This window comes from Mustela lutreola, chromosome 3, assembly GCF_030435805.1.
Source record: "Mustela lutreola isolate mMusLut2 chromosome 3, mMusLut2.pri, whole genome shotgun sequence".
NCBI classification, from domain to species: Eukaryota; Metazoa; Chordata; class Mammalia; order Carnivora; family Mustelidae; genus Mustela; species Mustela lutreola.
The window spans coordinates 196,584,768-196,606,619 of record NC_081292.1 but is presented as its reverse complement, the minus strand read 5'-3'; the positions used below and the strand labels follow the sequence as shown (position 1 = coordinate 196,606,619).

At 35.1% G+C, this 21,852-nt stretch overlaps 1 protein-coding gene across 8 annotated transcripts in view; it reads left to right on the top strand.

Annotated features, from left to right (window-relative positions):
* NBEAL1 (neurobeachin like 1) overlaps positions 1-21,852 on the top strand; it is a 219,410-nt gene that overhangs the window by 154,154 nt on the left and 43,404 nt on the right. For all 8 annotated transcript variants that reach the window (XM_059168361.1, XM_059168360.1, XM_059168359.1 and 5 more), the window contains 8 exons: positions 3,264-3,412; positions 4,230-4,363; positions 5,966-6,067; positions 7,496-7,591; positions 7,988-8,112; positions 10,405-10,545; positions 14,014-14,144; positions 16,640-16,749. In XM_059168361.1, coding sequence (XP_059024344.1) covers positions 3,264-3,412; positions 4,230-4,363; positions 5,966-6,067; positions 7,496-7,591; positions 7,988-8,112; positions 10,405-10,545; positions 14,014-14,144; positions 16,640-16,749 — 988 coding nt within the window. The remainder of the gene's footprint in view (positions 1-3,263; positions 3,413-4,229; positions 4,364-5,965; positions 6,068-7,495; positions 7,592-7,987; positions 8,113-10,404; positions 10,546-14,013; positions 14,145-16,639; positions 16,750-21,852) is intronic.

Sequence of the window (21,852 nt, the reverse complement as noted above, 5' to 3'; positions counted from 1 at the left end):
GGAACCATTATTTTTTTTTTAAAGGGTAGTTTTTGCTGGATATGCAGTTCTTAGTGGACAAGGTTTTTTTTTCCTTTCAGCATTTTGAATATGTCATCCCACTACCTTTTAGTGTCCTGTATTATTGTGGTTTTTTGTCCTTACCTTTCAACACCTTGGCTTTATGTCCATGATATCTTTGGATATTCATGAGATCTTCCTGGATGTGTAGATTATTATTACTACTACTACTACTATTGTTGTTGTTGTTGCTGTTACTGTTATTGTTATTTAGGAAGTTGTCAGGCATTATTTCTTCAAATATATGTTTCACTCTTTTTCTTCTGTCTTCTCCTTCTGGGCGTTCCTTTACACACATTTTTTTCTCCCATGATGGTAATAACGCTTTGAGGTGTTTTCATCCTGCTTTTTTTTTCTTTGTGTGCTTCAGATTGGACAGTTTGTTCTGAACTGTCTTCAAGAGTCTTGGGTCTGTCTTCTGCAAGTTCAAATACGCTATTATGTCCTTCTGGTGAATTTTTCATTTAGTTATGCTTTTTGATTGGACAGTTTTCCATGTGGTTCTTTTTTTTTACAGATATGTATGTAATTTCTGTCTCTTTTTTTAATTATTTTTTTATTTTTTTATAAACATATAATGTATTATTAGCCCCAGGGGTACAGGTCTGTGAATCGCCAGGTTTACACACTTCACAGCACTCATCATAGCACATACCCTCCCCAATGTCCATAACCCAACCACCCTCTCCCTACCCCCCTTCACCTGGCAACCCTCAGTTTGTTTTGTGAGATTAAGAGTCTCTTATGGTTTGTCTCCCTCCAGATCCCATCTTGTTTCATTTATTCTTTTCCTACCCCCCCACAAACTCCCCACGTTGCATCTCCACTTCCTCATATCAGGGAGATCATATGATAGTTGTCTTTCTCCGATTGACTTATTTTGCTAAGCATAATACCCTCTAGTTCCATCCACGTCGTCACAAATGTCAAGATTTCATTTCTTTTGATGGCCGCATAGTATTCCATTGTATATATATACCACATCTTCTTTATCCATTCATCTGTTGATAGACATCTAGGTTCTTTCCATAATTTGGCTACTGTGGACATGTAATTTCTGTCTCTTAATTGACAGTCTCTATTTGACTAGGCTTTGTTGCCATAATGCACTTTAGTTCTTTAAATATAGTTTCCTTTACTTGTTTTAATGTATTTATGATAGCTACTTTACAGTCTTTGTGTACTAAGTTGAACATGTGGTCCCCAAAGATAGTTACTTTTTATTGCTTTTGTCTTTATAGCCCATCCTTTACCTTTTCTTTGTATGTCTCATAATTTTCTTGAAATCTGTGCATTTTAGATAATAAATTGTAACCACTTGGGTTTCCTATACCCTTCCTTGATGGTGGTTATTGTGGTGATATTTTTGTTTAGTGATTTTCCTGGACTAATTCTGTAGAGTATGTCTTACCTGCTGTGTGTTGCTACTGATATCTGTATTCATTGGGTTTTTGTCTCACTTTGTTTTGTTTTTAGACAAAAAGTCTCTTTTAAAAAAAAAAAAACTGGCCTTTTAGTTAGTTAATATAGCTTGGTGGTCAGCCAATAATCATTTAGTTGATTATATTTAAGCCCCTTGTTCCAAAAGACTGCCATTCTTGGCCAGTAGAATTATGTGTGCTTTAGGGGAATGTGTTCAAATTTTGTGATTTACACATCTGCCCTTTTACTTTCTATTGTAAAGATTCACCCTCAGCCAAAAATGAGTAGCTAAGACCCCAATATATAATTTATTCTGAACATCCCTTTTTTTGTGGATTATAAAATACACATGCCATATATTTCTTTGGAACTTATTTTAGTAGTATTACAAATTGACCAGGTTCAATAGTATAGTTTGTTAGCATAAATAAGTTCATATAATTTTAATAATTTTTAAGATTTCCTTGATAATTTTCAAGGAATTGGGTAAGGTTAGTTATATAGGGTGCTATCTTTGGTATATTATTAATCAACCTTTTAATAGGGATTTTATTTTCTCACTTTAATGACTAGTAAATCCAGTGAATGTTCAGTCTCATTAATTACAAACTAAAAAACCAAAACCTTTCTTTCATAAAATATAAATAACCTTCAGATTATTTACTCCTTTAGGTCACTTATTTCTCTATTTCATCACTATAAATATTGGAATTTCACTGTTGAGGAAAAACATCCTTGATTTTTATTTCCTTATTTTTTTTTTAAAGCTTAGCTTTAAGTCATGGGCTGCAATATCACCAGTTAGGTTGGTGATACTTGATACTTCAGGATACTTCCTCCTGGAACTCCACTGGGTGGAAAAATTAGACTTAGTCATTGCTATCCTGGAAATAGGGCAGATGTGAAATATCTAGGACCAGGAAGCACCTGACTTGAAAGATTTACTTGAATCTGTAAGTGGTAGGAGTTCCTATTTCTTTATCTGGCAGTCAGAACTCACCTAAGCCATCAGAAGACTCACCCTTCCCAGTTATCTTGTCCAAAAAAATAAAGTGAAGCAGTTTTCTTGATACAAGGTGACTTCACTCTAAGTAAGGTATTGCAGTAGTATCATCCCCAGTCCCACGGTCAGGGGACATTACCTAGATTTAGTTACTCTTAAGAAGTTTCATTTTGGGCGCCTGGGTGGCTCAGTGGGTTAAGCCGCTGCCTTCAGCTCAGGTCATGATCTCAAGGTCCTGGGATCGAGTCCCACATCGGGCTCTCTGCTCAGCAGGGAGCCTGCTTCCTCCTCTCTCTCTCTGCTTTCCTCTCTGCATACTTGTGATCTCTCTCTGTCAAATAAATAAATAAAATCTTTAAAAAAAAAAAAAAAGAAGTTTCATTTTACAGTGTGAGAATCAGTTACAATTAATGCTTCTGATAATTATTTGTAAAACATCACTAATGATGCAGTCCTTTATTCACAGATTCATAAGTTCTCAATTCATGCCTCCCAAATATAACTAAAATCCCAAATTGCTGCATGTTTGAATTGTTCTCTGCCAGTAGTCTTAAAGATTCACTATGTTTTGTTTTAATGGGTCACATACAATTAAAATGTAAAACTTTTTTTTGGAAACTGGGTTATTGGGCAATAACATTTGGACAGCATTTCAGTAATTTAATATGCAGTAAAATATTTTTTTAAGTAATGCAATTATGCTTTCTTAATACTCTTTTCCATTTACACAGAATACATTGTTCAGTGGTTTTTGTTTGGTTTATACTTGTTTTTACAGTGATGAGAAAGAAGAACAGGATCAAAAAGAAAAATTGGTGTTGTCAGAAGACTGTGAACTCATTACAATAATTGATGTCATTCCTGGCAGATTAGAAATCACTACTCAACACGTTTACTTCTATGATTGCAGCATTGATAAAGAAGATGGTGAGGAGTTCTGGGGGAATAGTTTCTGTTGTTCAATAGTTAAGTATCCAGTTTATCAAGTATTAATGAGAAGAAAATAATAAGATAGGACTGGAATTGTGGTCTATCATCTAAAAGGAGAAATACAAAATCAATATGGGATTCAATTTATTATTCAACAGTGTATTAAAAGGAATGCTGTTTTATTAATATTTTTAATGGTTTTGATGAAAGGAGATTGCTGTAAAGTTTTTGTAAAATGCAATCTTAATTTTATTTGTACATTTATTTCCATCAGTTTCTCACCTAGTCCTTTGAAAAGAAAAAGGATATTTAAATCTAAAATGCCAATATAAAGAGAAAAGGAAAAAATGTTTTTGAGATATAATAATCAGGATTATTCTCTGTTCTCATGAGAAGGAAGGGGAACAGCTATAGAATTTTTTTAAAGTTTTAAACCATTTACAGGCTCCTGGGTGGCTCAGACACTTAAACATCCTACTGTTGATTTCACTTAGGTCATGATCTCAGGGTTTTGAGATTGAGCCCGAGCCACTTTCGTGCTGGGTGTGGAGACTGCTTAAGATTCTCTCTCTCTCCCCCTTCTTTTGCAAGCCCCCACCCCCTGCATGCATGTTGCACGCTCGCTCGCTCTCTCTCAAAAAAGTAAATGTAAGAAGCCATTTAAATATCCACTAAATTTAACAAATGATTTCTGTGAAACAAATTTAATTCCTTTTCCTTAAGTGCTACTTTTATCAGGAACTAGGAGATATTTTCTGCATAACATGAGGAACTTCATATGGTACCTTGGTCACAAGATTTCTTCTGTTTTTAGGAGTAGGCTTTGATTTCAAGTGGCCTCATTCTCAAATTCGAGAGATTCACCTGCGGCGTTATAATTTAAGGAGGTCAGCTCTTGAGATTTTTCATGTTGACCAATCCAACTACTTTCTCAATTTCAAAAAAGAGGTATGTAAGATGCTTCCTTTCTGGAAGTCCCAGAGTATTAGCTTGAAGTAATTTTCTGGTTGGTGAGCTATAATGAAACTTTGGACTCTACTCATCTGTGAAGTCAAAATACTAGAGGAAAAAACATGTGCCTTGGGAGCTAAGTAGTAAATTAATTTTGGGGGGATTTATGTTTGAGTATTTTTTAGGGTGCTTGTTTTCCGTTTTTAATCTATGAGTAAATAAATCAGTAAAATACTGGGTGTCAGCCAATAGGTACCTCACGTAATATCCAGTTGTAAAATAATATGCAATATATATGATATGATAGGATTGATGAAATTGGGTTCAGTTCAGTTAAATAATAATGAGACAGGTATTTCTTCTGGGAATAGAGTAAATTCTGGAATAGTGTAAGTAGTTAAGAGATTATCCTTGAAGCCTGATTATCTGGATCAAGATACTAGCTATTTATCTTCACCACGTTACTTGGGATGCTTGCCCCCAACCTTCCTTCCCTCTGTTACTCGCTTTGGGTGACACTTGCATCAGTTTCTGATAGGTCTCCTGTCTTGCCTAGCTCTCTCTTCATTTTCTGTCACAGGCATCTCTCCTAATAAAATCCTTGAATATTCAGTTCCATTTTCTTTATCTGCTTCGGAGATGATCTGGATTAGCACAGTCAGTAACTAAGTTTCTGTTCATTTGTGGGATCCAGGTTTACTTACATATGATTTTGTTCAGAGGTTTAAAGGGCATTTCTGTGTATTTACAAAAGGATACTTTTTTTACTATTAAAAATAAAATTTCCCAGTAGGAATATACAAAGCTTGTGTTTTTTAGGAAGCTATGTCATATAATTAAACCAACCATGCTCCTGTTGAATACTGTACATTTATTTGTATAACTTTATTTATAGTTTTTAAAGCACATTTATATATGGTTCTAACCTTTATAGCAACCTTCAGATTCACTGTGGCAAGTTCTGTTACTCCTTTTTTAATAGGTGAGGAAACTGAAGTTCAAAGACGAATTTATGACTTTATTTGTATAGCCTTGAGGAATTCAGAAAACTGTAAGGGTAGAGATTAATTGTGTTTAATGTATAAATGAGACTCAGTAAAGTAATTGATTTGCGAGTATGATTAGTAAATGACAGGACTGAGTTGGAATTGGACTCCAGCTTATTTTCTGATTCAGTATCTGCTGATCATTCCATTATATCCTATAACTTCTTCAAAAAAATATATAACTTGACTTCATCAAACCTAGTAGAGTAGTTAAAGCCATAATCCTCTATTAAAGAAAAATGTCCAGAAGAGGCAGATTTGTAGAGGCAGGAAGTAGATTAGTGGTTATAAGGGAATGAGAGGAAGAATTGGGGGGTTGATGACTAGTCAGTATGAAGTTTCTTTCAAGGATGACGAAAATGTTCCAGAGTTAGATAGTGTTTATGGTTGTACAGCTCTTTGAATATATATTTTTTTAAAAGCCCACTGAATTATCTACTCCAAAAGGGTAAATTTTGTGGTATGTGAAATGTATTTCAATAAAGCAGTTACAAAAGTCGTAATCCCAATTTGTCTTGATCAATTTTTAAACTGTAAATACTATTTTTTGTAGGTTAGAAACAAAGTATATAGTAGACTGTTGTCACTTCATTCTCCAATTAGTTCTGGTACCAGATCACCACAGGAATTATTCAAAGCATCTGGGTTGACACAGGTAGGAAATTTCAACACTGTTGTAATGTTCATATTATATTTCAGACTTTTGCCTAAAACTTCCTCTTCTGATTATTTTATTTTGGTTATTACAACCATTCTTCCATTCAAATTGATCTTTTGAATTATCTTTGAATCTTTCTGTTTCACTAACACTGTGTCCTGTCTTTCAGCTCCCATACGATTTGGTTCATGGGGTATATCTTACAAATTCTTCTATTTTAATAATTTTACTTTTTAAAATATAACAGGTGGCCTTGCTGGGTTTTTCTTTTTCTCTTCTTTAATATTTTGTTTATTTATTTGACACAGAGAGACAATACAAGCTTGAGAGCTTGAGAGGCAATACAGCAGGGGGTGTGGGAGAGAGAGAAGCCGGCTTCCCGCTGATCAGGGAGCCTGCTACAGGCCTCAATCCCAGGACCCTGGGGTCATGACCTGAGTCAAAGGCAGATGCTTAACCACCATGCCACCCAGGCACCGCTTGTTGGGTTTTTCTAATAATAAAATTTATCTATGCATGAGGTAAAATGTGGGAAAATACAAAAGACGCCATGGGGAAAAAGGAAAAAAAAAATCAGTTTATCTATTAGCCAAATCTGATTAATGTTCTTGTATATTTTGTTCTCACCTATATCCCAGTATATCTTGAATTTCTACTACCAACAGCCGAGGAAAGGCCGCTGTTTTTTTTGTTTTCCAGAACTGTCAATAGTCGGCTGATTTAGGTCTCTAAATTAGGTCTCCCTCTTTCATATGCTTTAGTACTCAAGTGTAATTATAATTGGGCTTTCTATTAAATCTGATTCATTTCTCACCATTCCCTTAAATGTATTATTTGCTTAAGGCAAACAGTAAATTTAAAAGTGAATGTAATCTGTCAGCAAAATTCTCGAGCATACCCATACTGTGTAGAGTAATTAATAGGCTAGTGATTAAAAGAAAATGGTGATTATGTTTTTCTTTAGGAAATTATCTACTGTAGCAAAATCTCAAGGCAGTTCTCTGAGAATAGTTGGATAATATTTATTTAAAATTTACAGATCATTTTAGTACATTAGGATGCTCTTCTTTAATATGTGGACTTCTGAAAATATCAGTTTATAACAAAATTTTCCATGTTGGACAGTCCTAAAATTGACATTTTTGAGATATTTAAATAACTTAATTGGAAAAAAGAACTCTTTTGCATTTTTTGACTATAATAAAAATTTATGTTTGATTTTCTCTTCCTTTTCTAAAGACTAGTTTTTAAAGGAAAGAAATTTAGGAAAAGTTGATTGATTTAAGCCTTTTTTGAAGTCCCATTCCTTTTATTAGTAAGATGATGAAGATAATGGGAACAAAAGATTATGTTAGTACTATCGCTAATAGTTACTAACTTCTAAAAATTTAAGTGAGTTCTGATTTTGCTTTTTGTACTATCTAGAAATGGGTGAACAGAGAGATATCAAATTTTGACTACCTCATTCAAATAAATACAATGGCAGGACGAACCTATAATGACCTTGCACAGTATCCTGTGGTAAGTTTTATAGAAATCTCATAAATATGGGGTTACCTTTCAGTTTTATAATACACGAAAAATGTATGTGTATGATGATTATTTGTCATCTTTAAAAAAGAAACAAAAACGGTTTCTGCCTTTTGTATATTTTCTACCTGCTATCTTCAAAACGTATATAAACATGTAGAGTATTTAAATAATAAAAGCTTTTTTTTTTTTTTTTTACTTCATTGAAAATATTCCAGTGGAATTATAGGAAATACTGCTTCTAGTTATGGAACTGAAGATGAATAAACATTTGAAACAGGGAAAAATATTTTTAAAGACTAACCCTTTTTGTCTTTAGATAAGCATTTGATATTACAACGTCTCTGGAAAGGAATGTCTAAATTGTAAATTGTGGCTCTTTTTTAGTTTCCCTGGATTTTACAAGATTATACTTCAGAAGAATTGGACCTTAATAACCCATCTGTATTTCGAGATCTTTCCAAACCAATTGGGGTAGTTAATGACAAAAATGCCAAAGCCATGCGAGAAAAGTAAGTGCATTTTATCCTTTTTGAAAGATACCCATCACTTTTGATGGTATTTTCAATTTGCATTGATTTCTAATATGGCCAACCAAGTGTTACTTTTCTTAAACGCACAACTATTTTTGGTAATCAGTCTGATAATCCCTTCACTGTATCTTCTTGAAAATATATGATTATCCCTCAAGTATCTTACCTATATTCAGTTAATTTCACTTCTGTGACAATTTAAATTGATTTTGTTTAGAGTTCTTTTCACCTTTTATGTGTGCTGAAGGGTAATTTTTCTTCCCAGACATTTTAGCGTTATTAACCTCCTACTCAACATGAAAAAATACCTTTAATTTAATACAGTACTTTGGTAGATATAAAATTAATACTAACCTATGATTCACAAATAATGTGAATAAAGTATACCAAAATGTGTAGAAAATTGCTATCTTTTAATAAGGAAAGGAATTTTTATAATTCTGTATATTTATGATCTATCCTGTGAATGTCTTACAATGTTTTTCCTCAAAGCAAGCTGCTGACAGGTAAAAGAATAATCTAATTTTAATTTCCCTTTTTCTCCATGTGAAATTGTGGATGAATTGTTAGTAATGACTTACATTAAGTGCAAAACTATTTTGCAAACAAATAATGTAGATTTATTTGAAAGTACTTTTTTTTTTCCATTTTATCTGCAAATCTATTTTAGGACTCTTTGTAGTGTTTGATACTTGATTTGATTTACTAGTGGAATTCTGCATAAATGTAACCTCACTATCATTAGTCAAATTTTTTTGACAATAACAAAAAAACAAGCTTTTAAAAATACTGTTCCAATTTTAATAGTGTATGTTTTTGCATACATGGCGATGACTTTGACTTGAAAGCTTTTTATTCTCCTGAATATTAATGATTTCTGTGTAAAAGGAAGTTGGCCTCAACTTGATGAATTAATTACTGTTTTGGTTTGAAAAGTTTAGTGTTTATTTCCTCCAAAAAACTCTTTTTTTTTTTTTTTGACAATGTAGAAATTTTTTTCTTTTCTTTCTTTTTTTTTTTCTTTTACAGATCAAGTTAAAGCTGAAAAAAAATTTTTTTTAATTTATTTATTTACTGGGGCGCCTGGGTGGCTCAGTGGGTTAAGCTGCTGCCTTTGGCTCAGGTCATGATCTCAGGGTCCTGGGATCGAGCCCCACATCGGACTCTCTGCTCAGCAGGGAGCCTGCTTTCTCCTCTCTCTCTGCCTGCCTCTCTACCTGTTTGTCATCTCTCTCTGTCAAATAAATAAATAAAATCTTTAAAAAAAAATTTTATTTATTTACTTATTTGACAGAGATCACAAGTAGGCAGAGGCAGGCAGAGAGAGAGGCAGGCTCCCCACTGAGCAGAGAGCCCGATGCGGGGCTTGATCCGAGGATCATGACCTGAGCCAAAGGCAGCAGCTTAACCCACTGAGCCACCCAGGCGCCCCCAAAAACTCTTCTTATTCAGATTTTGTACCCACTAATTCAGATGTCAATATTCAAACCACCATTCAAAACAATTACATATTGGTAGTGCTTATAGAATTAACTATATATATATCCTTTCCTTTTTATCTACTTTAGGTCTTCCTATCCATCATCTTCCTTCCTAGACAACCTTCTTTTTCCTTTAATTAATAGACATTCATTTCCACAATTCTTGACTGATCCTCCATATTTTCTTCCATTATCTTGTCCACAAAAGGATGTCTCATTATCACATTGCTTATGGTAGCAGAAAAATCAATTAACCCTTTATATCCAAAACTAAAGAAATGGTTAAATTGTCATACATTCGTATATGTTACTGTTATAAATACCAGGTGCTGTTAAAAAGTAGACTATTCAATCATTTGGAAAGACAAATAGAAAACTGCTAAATGAAAAAATAGGTGGTGAACAATATATTATGTATAGCACTTTTACATTGAAATACATTTGTGTACTAACTTATACATTAAGGGTAACAGATTTTTCATCAAAATGTTAATGTTAATTATCTTTGTGCTTGATTTTAAGTTTCTCCTTTTTTGGTACTCTGTATTTTCTAATTTATCTACAGTGAATATGTATTATTGCATAATCTGAAACACAGTATTACTGTTTCTGGTGATAAAGTATTAATGAATAATTTTTTCATTTATTAATTGGTATGATGATATGAATATGTAAATAATGAATATTAATAAGGACTTCTTAAAAACTATGTTTTTAGCAATGCACTACAACCTTATGTCCTAATTTAATATTACTATTATGGTTATAAAAGTTTAGTTTCTCTTTTTAGATATGAAAATTTTGAGGATCCCATGGGAACTATTGATAAATTTCATTATGGTACTCACTATTCAAATTCTGCTGGGGTTATGCACTATCTTATTCGTACAGAACCATTCACCACCCTCCACATCCAGCTTCAGAGTGGAAGGTATGTTTTGGGTAAATAAGCTATTTTCTTAAGACTACATGTTAGCATTGAAAACTCCTTTGTGTCATGTACTATATAACCAGGCCTTATCAGTTTCAGTCTCCTCTATTAGATTTTATTTCATTTAATAGCCTCTAAATAAAAACAGCCAAACTAGTTTGAGAATAAGTCACTCCAACTGACTTACACAAATGACCTTTAAGGAGAATTCCTTTTTACGGTTATCTAGCTCTGTAGTTTTGTGATTCTTACTGGTTTTAGGTACCTGCCAGAGACTGAGAGTTTGAACTGATTTAGACCTAGATCCATGACATCTGCCAGAGATTTAAACCTAACCAATGCCTATGTGGTCCTCTTTAAAATATTAAAGAATAAAAATGAGGAGGAATGAGGGGCTCTTATATAACGCACACAGGTCTATGATTCCATTGTATTATCATATTACCTCTCAGAATTATAATATATTATAATATATTATGTTCACACTTTCCTGATAATCTTAAAGAAACAAACTTCTTTATGAATCCTCAGTTTTCCAATGTATCCTCTCTATAGCTTCCTACTTACTTACATTTTATCTCTGTATTGCCTTATTCTTTAACATTACTATTTCACCTTTCCTGTGCACGCAGTCGAGCTCTGTAAACATTGCCTATTCTGTTCTCCGTGCATATAGTTTCTATCTCTCAAAATTAACCTTACTCCTATCTTTAGTGCAATAAGCCTTGGCTTTCAAGAAGAGATTCTGTCCCTGTGATCACATTAACCATCTCCAAATGTTACATACACATGATAGCAGGTAGTTTTCTCCCCATTAAGGTATAGTTGGGTCTTTTCAGCTTTTAATGATTTTAACAATTAGTGATTTTACTACAAGGCTTCAGAAATAGACTCTCTGCTTCAAAAGACTCCATCAAGAATGGAAGAGGACAACCCATTCAGGGGAGGAAAATATTTGTAGGTTGTAAGTCTGCTGAGGGACTTGAAGTCTACAATACAATAACCTTTACAGTGCAATGATAGATAACCCAATTAAAAACTGAACAAAGGATCTGAATGGACATTTCTCCAAAGAAGAATACAAATGTCCAAGAAACATATGAAAAGATGCTGAATATCCTTAGTCATCAGAAAAATTCAAATCAAAACCAAATTGAGATAACCTCTTCACACCTCCAAGGATGGCTATAATAAAAAAGACAGGTAATACTAGTGTTGATGAGCATGGTAAGAAGCTAGAACCCTTATGTACTGCCTGAGGAAATGAAAAATGCTGTAGCCTCTGTCTGTGGAAAATAGTTTGGCAGTTCTTCAAAGTTCTTCAAAGGGTTAAACATAAAATTATCCTGACCTAGTAATTCCATTCTTAGCTATACACCCAAAATAATTGAAAACATATGTTCACACAAAAACTTATATACAGGTGTACATAGCAGCATTATTTGTAATAGCCAAAAAGTAAAAACAGCCCGAAGGTTGTTTGTCTGTCGTGATAAAGGAATAAATAAAATGTGGTATATACATACAATGGAATATTACTTGGCCATGAGTAGATAAAAGGAATGAAAGATACATGTTGTAACATGAATGATCCTCGAAAACAGTATGCTAAATGTAGTAAGCCAGACATAAAAAGCCACATGCTGGGATGCCTGGGTGGCTCAGTTGGTTAAGCGGCTGCCTTCGGCTCAGGTCATGATCCCAGCGTCCTGGGATCGAGTCCCACATTGGGCTCCTTGCTTGGCGGGGAGCCTGCTTCTCCCTCTGCCTCTGCCTGCCATTCTGTCTGCCTGTGCTTGCTCTCGCTTCTCTCTCTATGACAAATAAATAAAATAAAAATCTTAAAAAAAAAAAAAAAAGCCACATGCTGTATGATTTACATGCAGTGTCCCATAGAGACAGAAAGTAGATTTGCAGTTGCCAGAGTTGAGGTAGGGTGGATAGAGAGTAACTGCTAATAGATACAAGGTTTCTTTAGGAGTGATGGAAATGTTCAAAATTAATTGTGGTGATTGTTGCACAACTCATGAATATATTGAAAACCATTGAATTGTGAATTGTATGTGAATTATATCTCAGTAAAGCAGTTCTCCCAAACAAAAAATTCTGCCATTAAAACTATATCTCCTTGAATTTGGATACAATTAGACTTTATTGATGACCCAATCATTGACCGTAATTAAATTCAGAATTCTGCTAATTTCAGCTCCACCTCAAACCAAGATTGGTAGGTATTACTAAATAAATCCAGGAAAACAATATGAAAGGAGATTAAACGGGCGTTTATGCTTTTTGTGAATAGAAAAAAACAGTATAATAAACAGTATAATAAAACAGTATAATAAAATCACAGCATGACTACTTGAGCTTCTTTCAACTACCATAGGCCTGTGATGGAACTTAAAAATAAAATCAGATAATAGTATATGCAAATAAAATATAAAAATATTTTTAAATATAAAATTTTTATATATAAGTATATATATTTAATATATCATATGTTTATATATTAATATTTAATATATATTATAAAAAGAACCCTTTCCCTAACTCACCCTCTGGTTTTTAGAAGAGTTTGTATAGAGGATTAAATCAGCAGCTCTCCTATGGATCTGTTAACCATGTATATTAATCATGATATTTAAATTCTGTGAATCTAAAATATCCAAATAATATTTATTCACTCTCAGTAATGAATTTTACTCAGCAAAAATTAGGCCTTTCTTTAAAAGTCTCTTAGGTTTACATTTAATTACTTAAAAATTTTCTCCAGTGTGATTTGGTTTTCAGCTCTTCTAACTAAAATGATACTAGTGATTAACATTAAAGTGAGGGGTGCCTGGTTGGCTCCATCATTTGAGTGTCTGCCTTCCGCTTGGGTCATGTTCCCAGGTCCTGGGATTGAGCCCCCCGCATGGGGTTCCCTGCTCAGCTGGGAACCTGCTTCTTCCTCTCCCTCTGCCCTCACTGTCCCCTATTGCCACTCACTCCACTCTCACACTCTCTCTCTCTCAAATAAATAAATAAAAACTTCAAAAAAAAAGTTGTATTTAGTTCCTGGCAACAAAATATGAAAGATTATCATATGAACGTATCATATTATCTTAAGTACGAAAAACAAATTGTATTTTAATTTAATTTAATTTAAGAGATTTTATTTATTTGACAGAGAGAGGGGTAGCACAAACGGGGAGTAGGAGAGGGAGCAGTAGGCTCCCCGCTGAATAGGGAACCTGATGGGGGGCCCGATCCCCCTGGGATCATGACCTGAGCCAAAGGCAGACACTTAAACTGACTGAGCCACCTAAGTGCCTCCCAAATTGTGCTTTTAGACATTAAGAGAAAGGTGAATGAAAGAGAAGCTCTAATCATTAGGAGCCTGAAGGGAGTGTAAGGCTTGTTTCATGGCTATTGTTGCTCTCACAGAAGTTTACTCATTGTTCTCTGTCAATCTCCATCCACATGCAGGTTTGACTGTGCAGATCGACAGTTCCATTCCATCCCTGCAACCTGGCAGGCTCTCATGGACAATGCATATGATGTGAAGGAGCTTATTCCTGAATTCTTCTATTTCCCAGAGTTTTTGGAAAATCAAAATCGTAAGAAATGAGAGATTAAAAATTTTGACTCAACGGGTCCCAGTGAAGGATCCTGAAAAATACCTTTCAGGAAATTTTTGTGATATTCTGTAGATTACTTAAGGTTCATTCTGTCTGTTATTCATAGATAGGGTTTGACTGATGCCTGGATGTAGTCTTACTTTTCCAGGGAAGTGCTGTGGTGAACCAGGATAAAGAAGTCATATTTGAATTGGTGAGAGAATTTATCAGAGTATTGGGTTTTCTAGAACCCAATGCAAAAATGCAAAAATGGCCATATGCTATTTCAGCCATATAGCTAGCCACTTCGGCTAAAAGTGTTTGAGTTAGGGATGGGAAAGAAAATAAAAGTATGTGAGTTAGATAAGATGAGGATTTAAACCAGGGGTTTGCAGACTGTAGGTCATGGGTCAGATCCACAGGGTAGACTTATTTGTTTATAAATAAAGTTTTGTTGGAACACAGCCAAGCCAGTTCATCTACATGTAGATTGTGGCTGCTTTCATAGAATAACAGCTTATTTGAGTAGTTACAACAGAGACCATTGGGCTCACACAACAAAAAATATTTATTCTTTGACACTTAATGGAAAAAGTTGGCTGACTCCTGGTTTAGAGCAGAAGAGAGGAGGCAAATTGAAATTAATGACAAGTTATAAGTTACTACAATATTTGAAAAATCATATTATGTTTTGAAGTAGAGCATTATGGAGCCAAAGACAGTCTTTAAAAATATCCAAATACTTCCTCTATGAAGGAATTTTAGATTTCCTTTTAAGCACAGTAAGAAAAGGAGAAGATTGTTACTACTGGGGCTCTTAAGGAAAATTACAGTTTCAAAGGACCATTACCAACTTCCTTTTCTTCCCCTAGTATGAAGTGTTAATGTTTGACCCTTTGCTTCTGTAGTAGAGTTGTTTGCCACACTAGAGAGAACATATCCAGGGCTTTGTGTCCTCTGATCATGCACTCTGGGACATGCTGTTGGAGGCGGGGCATCTGATTTCTCAGTGTAAGGTATTTAAAGTTGGTCCCTTGCAGAAAATCAAATCAATCTATCGACGGACTCTGATTCTAGAGTCTGAGCCAGAGGACTGGACCTGCCAAAACAGGGTATCCGGGCTAGGAGGATGAGCAGATTAAATTTGGACACAGAAGTTAAGATACTCTTAGCTTGACAATTTCTGATGTTCACTAGAGCAAGTTGCTGTCTTGAACTACTGTCTTGCTGGCTTCCTTTTCTAATTGTATATTGCTTCTTTGTTCGAAATGAGTTAGGTGGGAGAAAGCAAAGAGCATTTCTTAGAATGTCAATAAATTTTAATATTAATTAGTAAAACAAATATTAGTAAAACTAACTCAAAATTGTGCAAGAAAATTTTAGTATTTTCCGCAGTGTAAACCCTAAGGTATGGTAGTATCCAGGTAGCTTAACAACATCATCAAAGCCAAGTTCTTCCTGTACTTTCATTCTGCTGTTCCAAGTGTTTGGCTTTGTCCTTGGCTAGTCCCTCTCATGGTTACAAATGACTGAAGCATTTCTAGTCTTCATAGGCAGATACAATAGTGTCTTAGAAGTGAATTGTTACTTCTTTTTGTCATTTCTTAAAAGTGAGAAATCCTTTCTTGTAACCTCTCCTTATTGTGCTTATACCAGTCAGCCTGCTACAGGCATAAAATAAAGCACAAGGATGGATACTTGAATAAAATCAAGGTTCTGTTACCAAATAAGGAGGGATGGCTAGCAGGTTGGCAACAATGTCTGTTACACAGTAGTTGGGTTAGCAAAGTCACAGGCCCTGTGCATCCTGTCATTTTATGACATTCAAACCTCTTTCCAGCTTTGGGACACACTGATATTTTAGGGTAGATTCTTTTATGAAGATCTTTTATGTGAACACTTGTCTCTTTCCATGCTATATAAACAAGAAAACCTCATCTTTGGGATAGTTTTGTCAAAGTACTATATTTTAACTATATGAGAAAATCTTTATGTCAGTATTACTTAGAAGAGGGCTATACAAATACATATTTTTTATTATGACAAATACAACACTTCCTTTGAGTGTATTTAAAGTATAAGTTACACCAAAAAGCACTAAGGAGCTGTATTTTGTAAATTAACCATTACAGGGACTATATTAATTATTTTTAATGTCAGAATACTGAATATTGCATTTTTGTTTAGATTAAGGTTTTGGCCATATCTATAGTATACCCTGCTTCTCAACCAAAAATCAGTTGTTAATCTGATTTGCTTTATAATAACTAATTTAGAAGTATTTTATTTTCATTTACCTGTTTAATCAACTGGTAAAATACATTTCAATATGAAAAGAATTATTTTTACATGTTCAGTAAATTTAGATCAAGAAGGGAACTTGATTCTCCCCTATTATAGAAGAAGTCTCAGTTTTGCCAAGAATTGTATATCTGTTTTACTTGATTTATTTAAATCTAAAATTATTTGATGCATTTATCTTTTACTTGTCTTAGAATTTAACTTGGGCTGTCTGCAAGTTTCCAAAGAAGTAGTAAATGACGTCATTCTCCCCAAATGGGCTAAGTCAGCTGAAGATTTCATCTATAAACATAGGAAAGCTCTGGTAAGATTTTGTTGTTTAGTTATTAGGTTACTAAGATACTAAGATAGAGATGCATGTGTTCTCTAGAGAATAGATTAATGTATATCTAGCTGTTATTTTTTTAGATTAATTTGTCATCTGTTGTATACTATTGTGGAGAGTATAATATAATTTATTTTGAGGTTATGAATCTTCTGATACAGTAAGAATACGGTATAGTCCTGTGGCTATATAGCAAAAAAAAAACCATATATATGTATATATATATATATACATATACATATATATATATGTATATGTGTGTGTGTGTGTATGTGTGTTTATATATATTTAGTTCTATAAGATAACCACGTGTTGTATTTTAAGCTATTCCAGCCACCAAGCCGATGTCATTTGGTGTTTTGCATTTGTTTTAGATCTAACAAGGATGAGGGACTCCTAGGTGGCTCAGTTGGTTAAGTGTCCAACTTGGTTTCAGCTCAAGTCATGATCTTAGGGTCTTGGGAGCAAGCCCTTTGTTAAGCTGCATACTCAGTGTGGAGATCGCTTGAGATTCTCTCTCTTCCTCCTCTTTTCTCCTCCCCCAGCTTGTGCTTGTGCTCTCTTTCTCTCCTTCTCTCTCAAATAAATAAATAAAATCTTAAAAAAAAAAAAAAAAAAAAAAAACAAAGATGAGTACATTCTTGTTTTCTCTGAAGAATTTCAGTAAGTTTTTAATATGACTGCTAAATCCTCAATTCCACTTTTAAAAAAATGTTAGTTTTTAGCTGAATTTCTAGTTTGGGATTTAAAGAGTTGTGAGAGTTAAGCACTGTTATTATGTCATTTTGTAAATGATGCTTTTTTCCCCCCACAATAGTCCACTTAGTTCTCTGTCTAAACTGAAATGTCTCAGAGTCTGAAGCTAATTAGGCCAATACTTGGAAACATTCCATGTCATTAGTATATAGTATGTCAGTTTTATAAAAATCAGAATTAGATCATAATATTTGTAAGCAATAGCACTATGCATGAATAAGGAATTGGGAAAAAAATTAAGCAACTCAGAAAAAAATCTGTTACTTATTGGCTAGCCAGGACCTTCTCAGATGCATTCCTCTGTATCTATGATATGAAGTTGGGGTCTAGGATTTTAGGAAGATATGCTCCTTGTATTAATATATTAGAAGCCTCTGTTTCAGTTATATATTGCTGTGCAATAACCTATCCAAAATTTAGTGGCTTAAAATACAGTCATTTTATTATCTCTCACAGTTCTGTGAGTTAACTGGTCTCAACTGAAAAGTTCTCATCTAGCTTGAAAAGTTCTGATCTTGCAAGGTTCTCATGCCCTTGCAGTCATAGCAGCTGAGATGGAGTCATATGCATTGAGAGACACTGGGATGCTGGGCTTTTCTTCTTTCCCATGTAATCTCAGGATATCTCCTATTCATGTGGTCGCTCTAGCTAGGTAGGCAGACATGCACCTGTCTATGGCTCAGGAAGGAGTACAAAATTGGAAGCTTCCATGCTTTCTTAAGGCTTAAGGCTGTGAATGGTCACCGCACTTCTGTCACCTTGTCAGAGTCAGACAGTAATAGGATCAGTGCAGATTCAAGAGGAGGGAAGGTAATCTCCATCTCTTAATGGTGGGAGGGGAAAAAGAATTTGCAACCATCTTTAATCCCACACACAGTCTGCTCTCTGATTACAAATTATTTGCATTCCTTCTACATGTAAAATGTATGTACTTCCTCTCAAGATCCTCCCAAAATCTCATGTCAGCAACCTTTAAGTCAGGAATCTGCAAACTTCTTTTCTGTAGAGGACTAGATAGTAAATATTATCGCTGGCTTTAAGGTCTGTGTTGAAATTCTGCCACTGCAATGCAAAAGAAAATGGATGTGGCTTTTTTGTACTACTCTACAAATCTGGAGCTAGTAAAATTTGGGCCACAAGCCGTAACTAGTTAACTGATCCCTGCATTAAGGCATGAGGTTTGAAGTCCGGAATCTTGTTAGTAATCTAAATCAAATGGATGTGGGCATAAAACTATTCAGGTTTGTCTGTTCTTGCATCTGAAGACTGTAGAGTAAAGAGACAGGCTCTCTGTCCCTGCGTAACAACAGTGGTGTGCCAAAGACAGAAGAATCATCATAGACATTCTCATTTAAAAGAGAAATTAGAAGGGGTGCCTGGCTAGCTCAGTCCCTAGAGCATGTGACTCTTGATCTATCGGCTTATGTGTTTGAGCCCCACATTGGGCGTAGAATTTAATTTAAAAAGGTGGAAGAGATTATGCTGAGTGAAATAAGTCAAGCAGAGAGAGTCAATTATAATATGGTTTCACTTATTTGTGGAACATAACAAAAAGCATGGAGGACATGGGGAGTTAGAGAGAAGGGTGTTGGGGTAAATTGGAAGGGGAGGTGAGTCATGAGAGACTATGGACTCTGAAAAACAATCTGAGGGGTTTGAAGTGGCGGGGGGGTGGGAGGTTGGGGTATCAGGTGGTGGGTATTATAGAGGGCACGGATTGCATGGAGCACTAGGTGCGGTGCAAAAATAATGATACGGTTATGCTGAAAATAAATAAATTTTTTAAAAAAGGTGGACGAGAAAAACAAGAGATACCTAGCAGAAACTGGATTACAACAATTCAGAATTCCAGCAGGGACTTGTTTTCAGTTCCTTTATTAGGGCCCAGTCCTTTTCCCTCAGAGTGGTTCCCCATGGCTATTTTGTTTTACCCTTTGGCTCTTAGCTTCCTGCTTTGAGTCATTCTTTTACATTAAAAAAACATATATACATTATTTATTTTACATTAAAAAAAAAAATGTTTCCATGAGTATCTTTGTCAGCCCCTTAATTAACCACAGTAAATTGGAAGCCAAAGATCTCATCTTTTTTGAACAGTTTCTGCCTCTTTCAGTCTGAACTAATAACAGTATATTTTAAAATTTTACGGTCAAAGCATCTGCCTTCATCTCAGATCATGATCCCAAGGCCCTGGGATCAAGCCCTGCATTAGGCTCTATGCTCAGTAGAGAGCCTGCTTCTTCCTCTCCCTTTCCCTGAAACCACTTTAACTTTGTGCTCTCTGTCTCTCTGTCAGGTAAATAAATAAAATCTTTAAAAAAATAAAATAGAGACACCTGGGTGGCTCAGTCGGTTAAGCTGCTGCCTTCAGCTTGGGCATGATTCTGGGGTCCTGGGATTGAATCCCACATCAGGCTCCCTGCTCTGTGGGGAGCCTGCTTCTCCCTCTTCCTCTGCCTGCCTCTCTCCCTGCTTGTGCTGTCTCTCTGTCAAATAAATAAATAAAACCTAAAAAAAAAAAAAAGACTTAAAAAAATAAAATTTTATAAATTTCTTATGCATCATCTTTATTGGATAATAACCATTTCACATTACTTTAGAAAACAGTGGGTCCATGGGAGGCTGCTGTGGGAAAATTAAGATTCTTAAGATGTTCTATTTTCTATTCTCACCAAAGTATAGGCAATAGGATCCAACAGTACATTAAAAGGATTGTTCACCACAACCAAGTGGGATTTATTCCTGGGCTACAAGGTTGGTTGAACATCAGCAGATCAATCAGTGTGATACATTAATAAAAGAAAGAACAAGAGCCATATGATAAATTCTCAGTAGATGCTGAAAAAGCATTTGATGAAGTACAGCATCCTTTTTTGATCAAAACTCTAAAGGGAATAGGTAGTAGGTATAGAGGATACATACCTCAATATCATAAAAGCCATGTATGAAAAACCCACAGCGAATATCATTCTCAATGAGGAAAAACTGAGAGCTTTTCCCAGAAGGTCTGCAACACAGCAGGGATGTCCACTATCACCACTGCTATTCAACATAGTACTAGAAATCCTAGCCTCAGCAGTCAGACAACAAAAAGAAATAAAAGGTATCCGAATCTGCAAGGAAGTCAAACTCTCACTCTTTGCAGATAATATGATACTTTATGTGGAAAACCCAAAGAATCCACCCCAAAACTGCTACAACTCATACAGGAATTCAGTAATGTGTCAGGACATAAAATCAGTGCACAGAAGTCAGTTGCATTTCTATACACCAACAGCAAGACAGAAGAAAGAGAAATTAAGGAATCAATCAAATTTATTTGTTTATTTATTTTAAGATTATTTATTTATTTGACAGAGGAAGAAAGGTCACAGGTAAGCAGAGAGGCAGGCAGAGAGAGAGGGGGAAGCAGGTTCCCCACTGAGCAGAGAGCCCGATGTGGGGCTCGATCCCAGGACCATGAAATCGACTTGAGCTGAAGGCAGAGGCTTAACCCACTGGGCCACCCAGGTGCCTCTCAATCAAATTTATAATTGCATCCAAAACCATAAGATACCTGGGAATAAACCTAACCAAAGAGGCAAAGAATCTATACTAAGAAAACTATAAAGTACTCATGAAAGAAATTGTGAGGAAGACACAGAGAAATGGAAAAACACTCCATGCTCATGGATTGGAAGAACAAATATTTTAAAATGTCTGTGCCACCTAGAGCAATCTACATATTTAATGCAATCCCTATCAAAATACCATCAATTTTTTTTTTAAAGATTTTATTTATTTATTTGACAGAGAGATAGATCACAAATAGGCAGAGTAGCAGGCAGAGAGAAGGAGAAGCAGGCTCCTTACTGAGCAGAGAGCCTGATGCGGGGCTTGATCCCAGGACCCTGGGACCATGACCTGAGCTGAAGGCAGAGGCTTAACCCTCTGAGCCACCTAGGCACCCAATACCATCAATTTTTTTAAAAGAAATGGAACAAAGAATCCTAAAATTTGTATGGAACCAGAAAAGACCCCGAATAAGCGAGAGGGATGTTGAAAAAGAAAGCCAAAGTTGGTGCCATCACAATTCCAGACTTCAAGCTCTATTACAAAGATCTTGAATCATTAAAACAATATGGTACTGGCACAAAAACAGACACATAGATCAGTGGAACAGAATTAAGAGCCCAGAAATTGACCCTCAACTCTGTGGTCAACTATCTTTGACAAAGCAGGAAGGAATGTCCAGTGGAAAAAAGACAGTCTCTTCAACAAATGGTGTTGGGAAAATTGGACAGTCACATGCAGAAAAATGAAACTGGGCCATTTCCTTACACCATC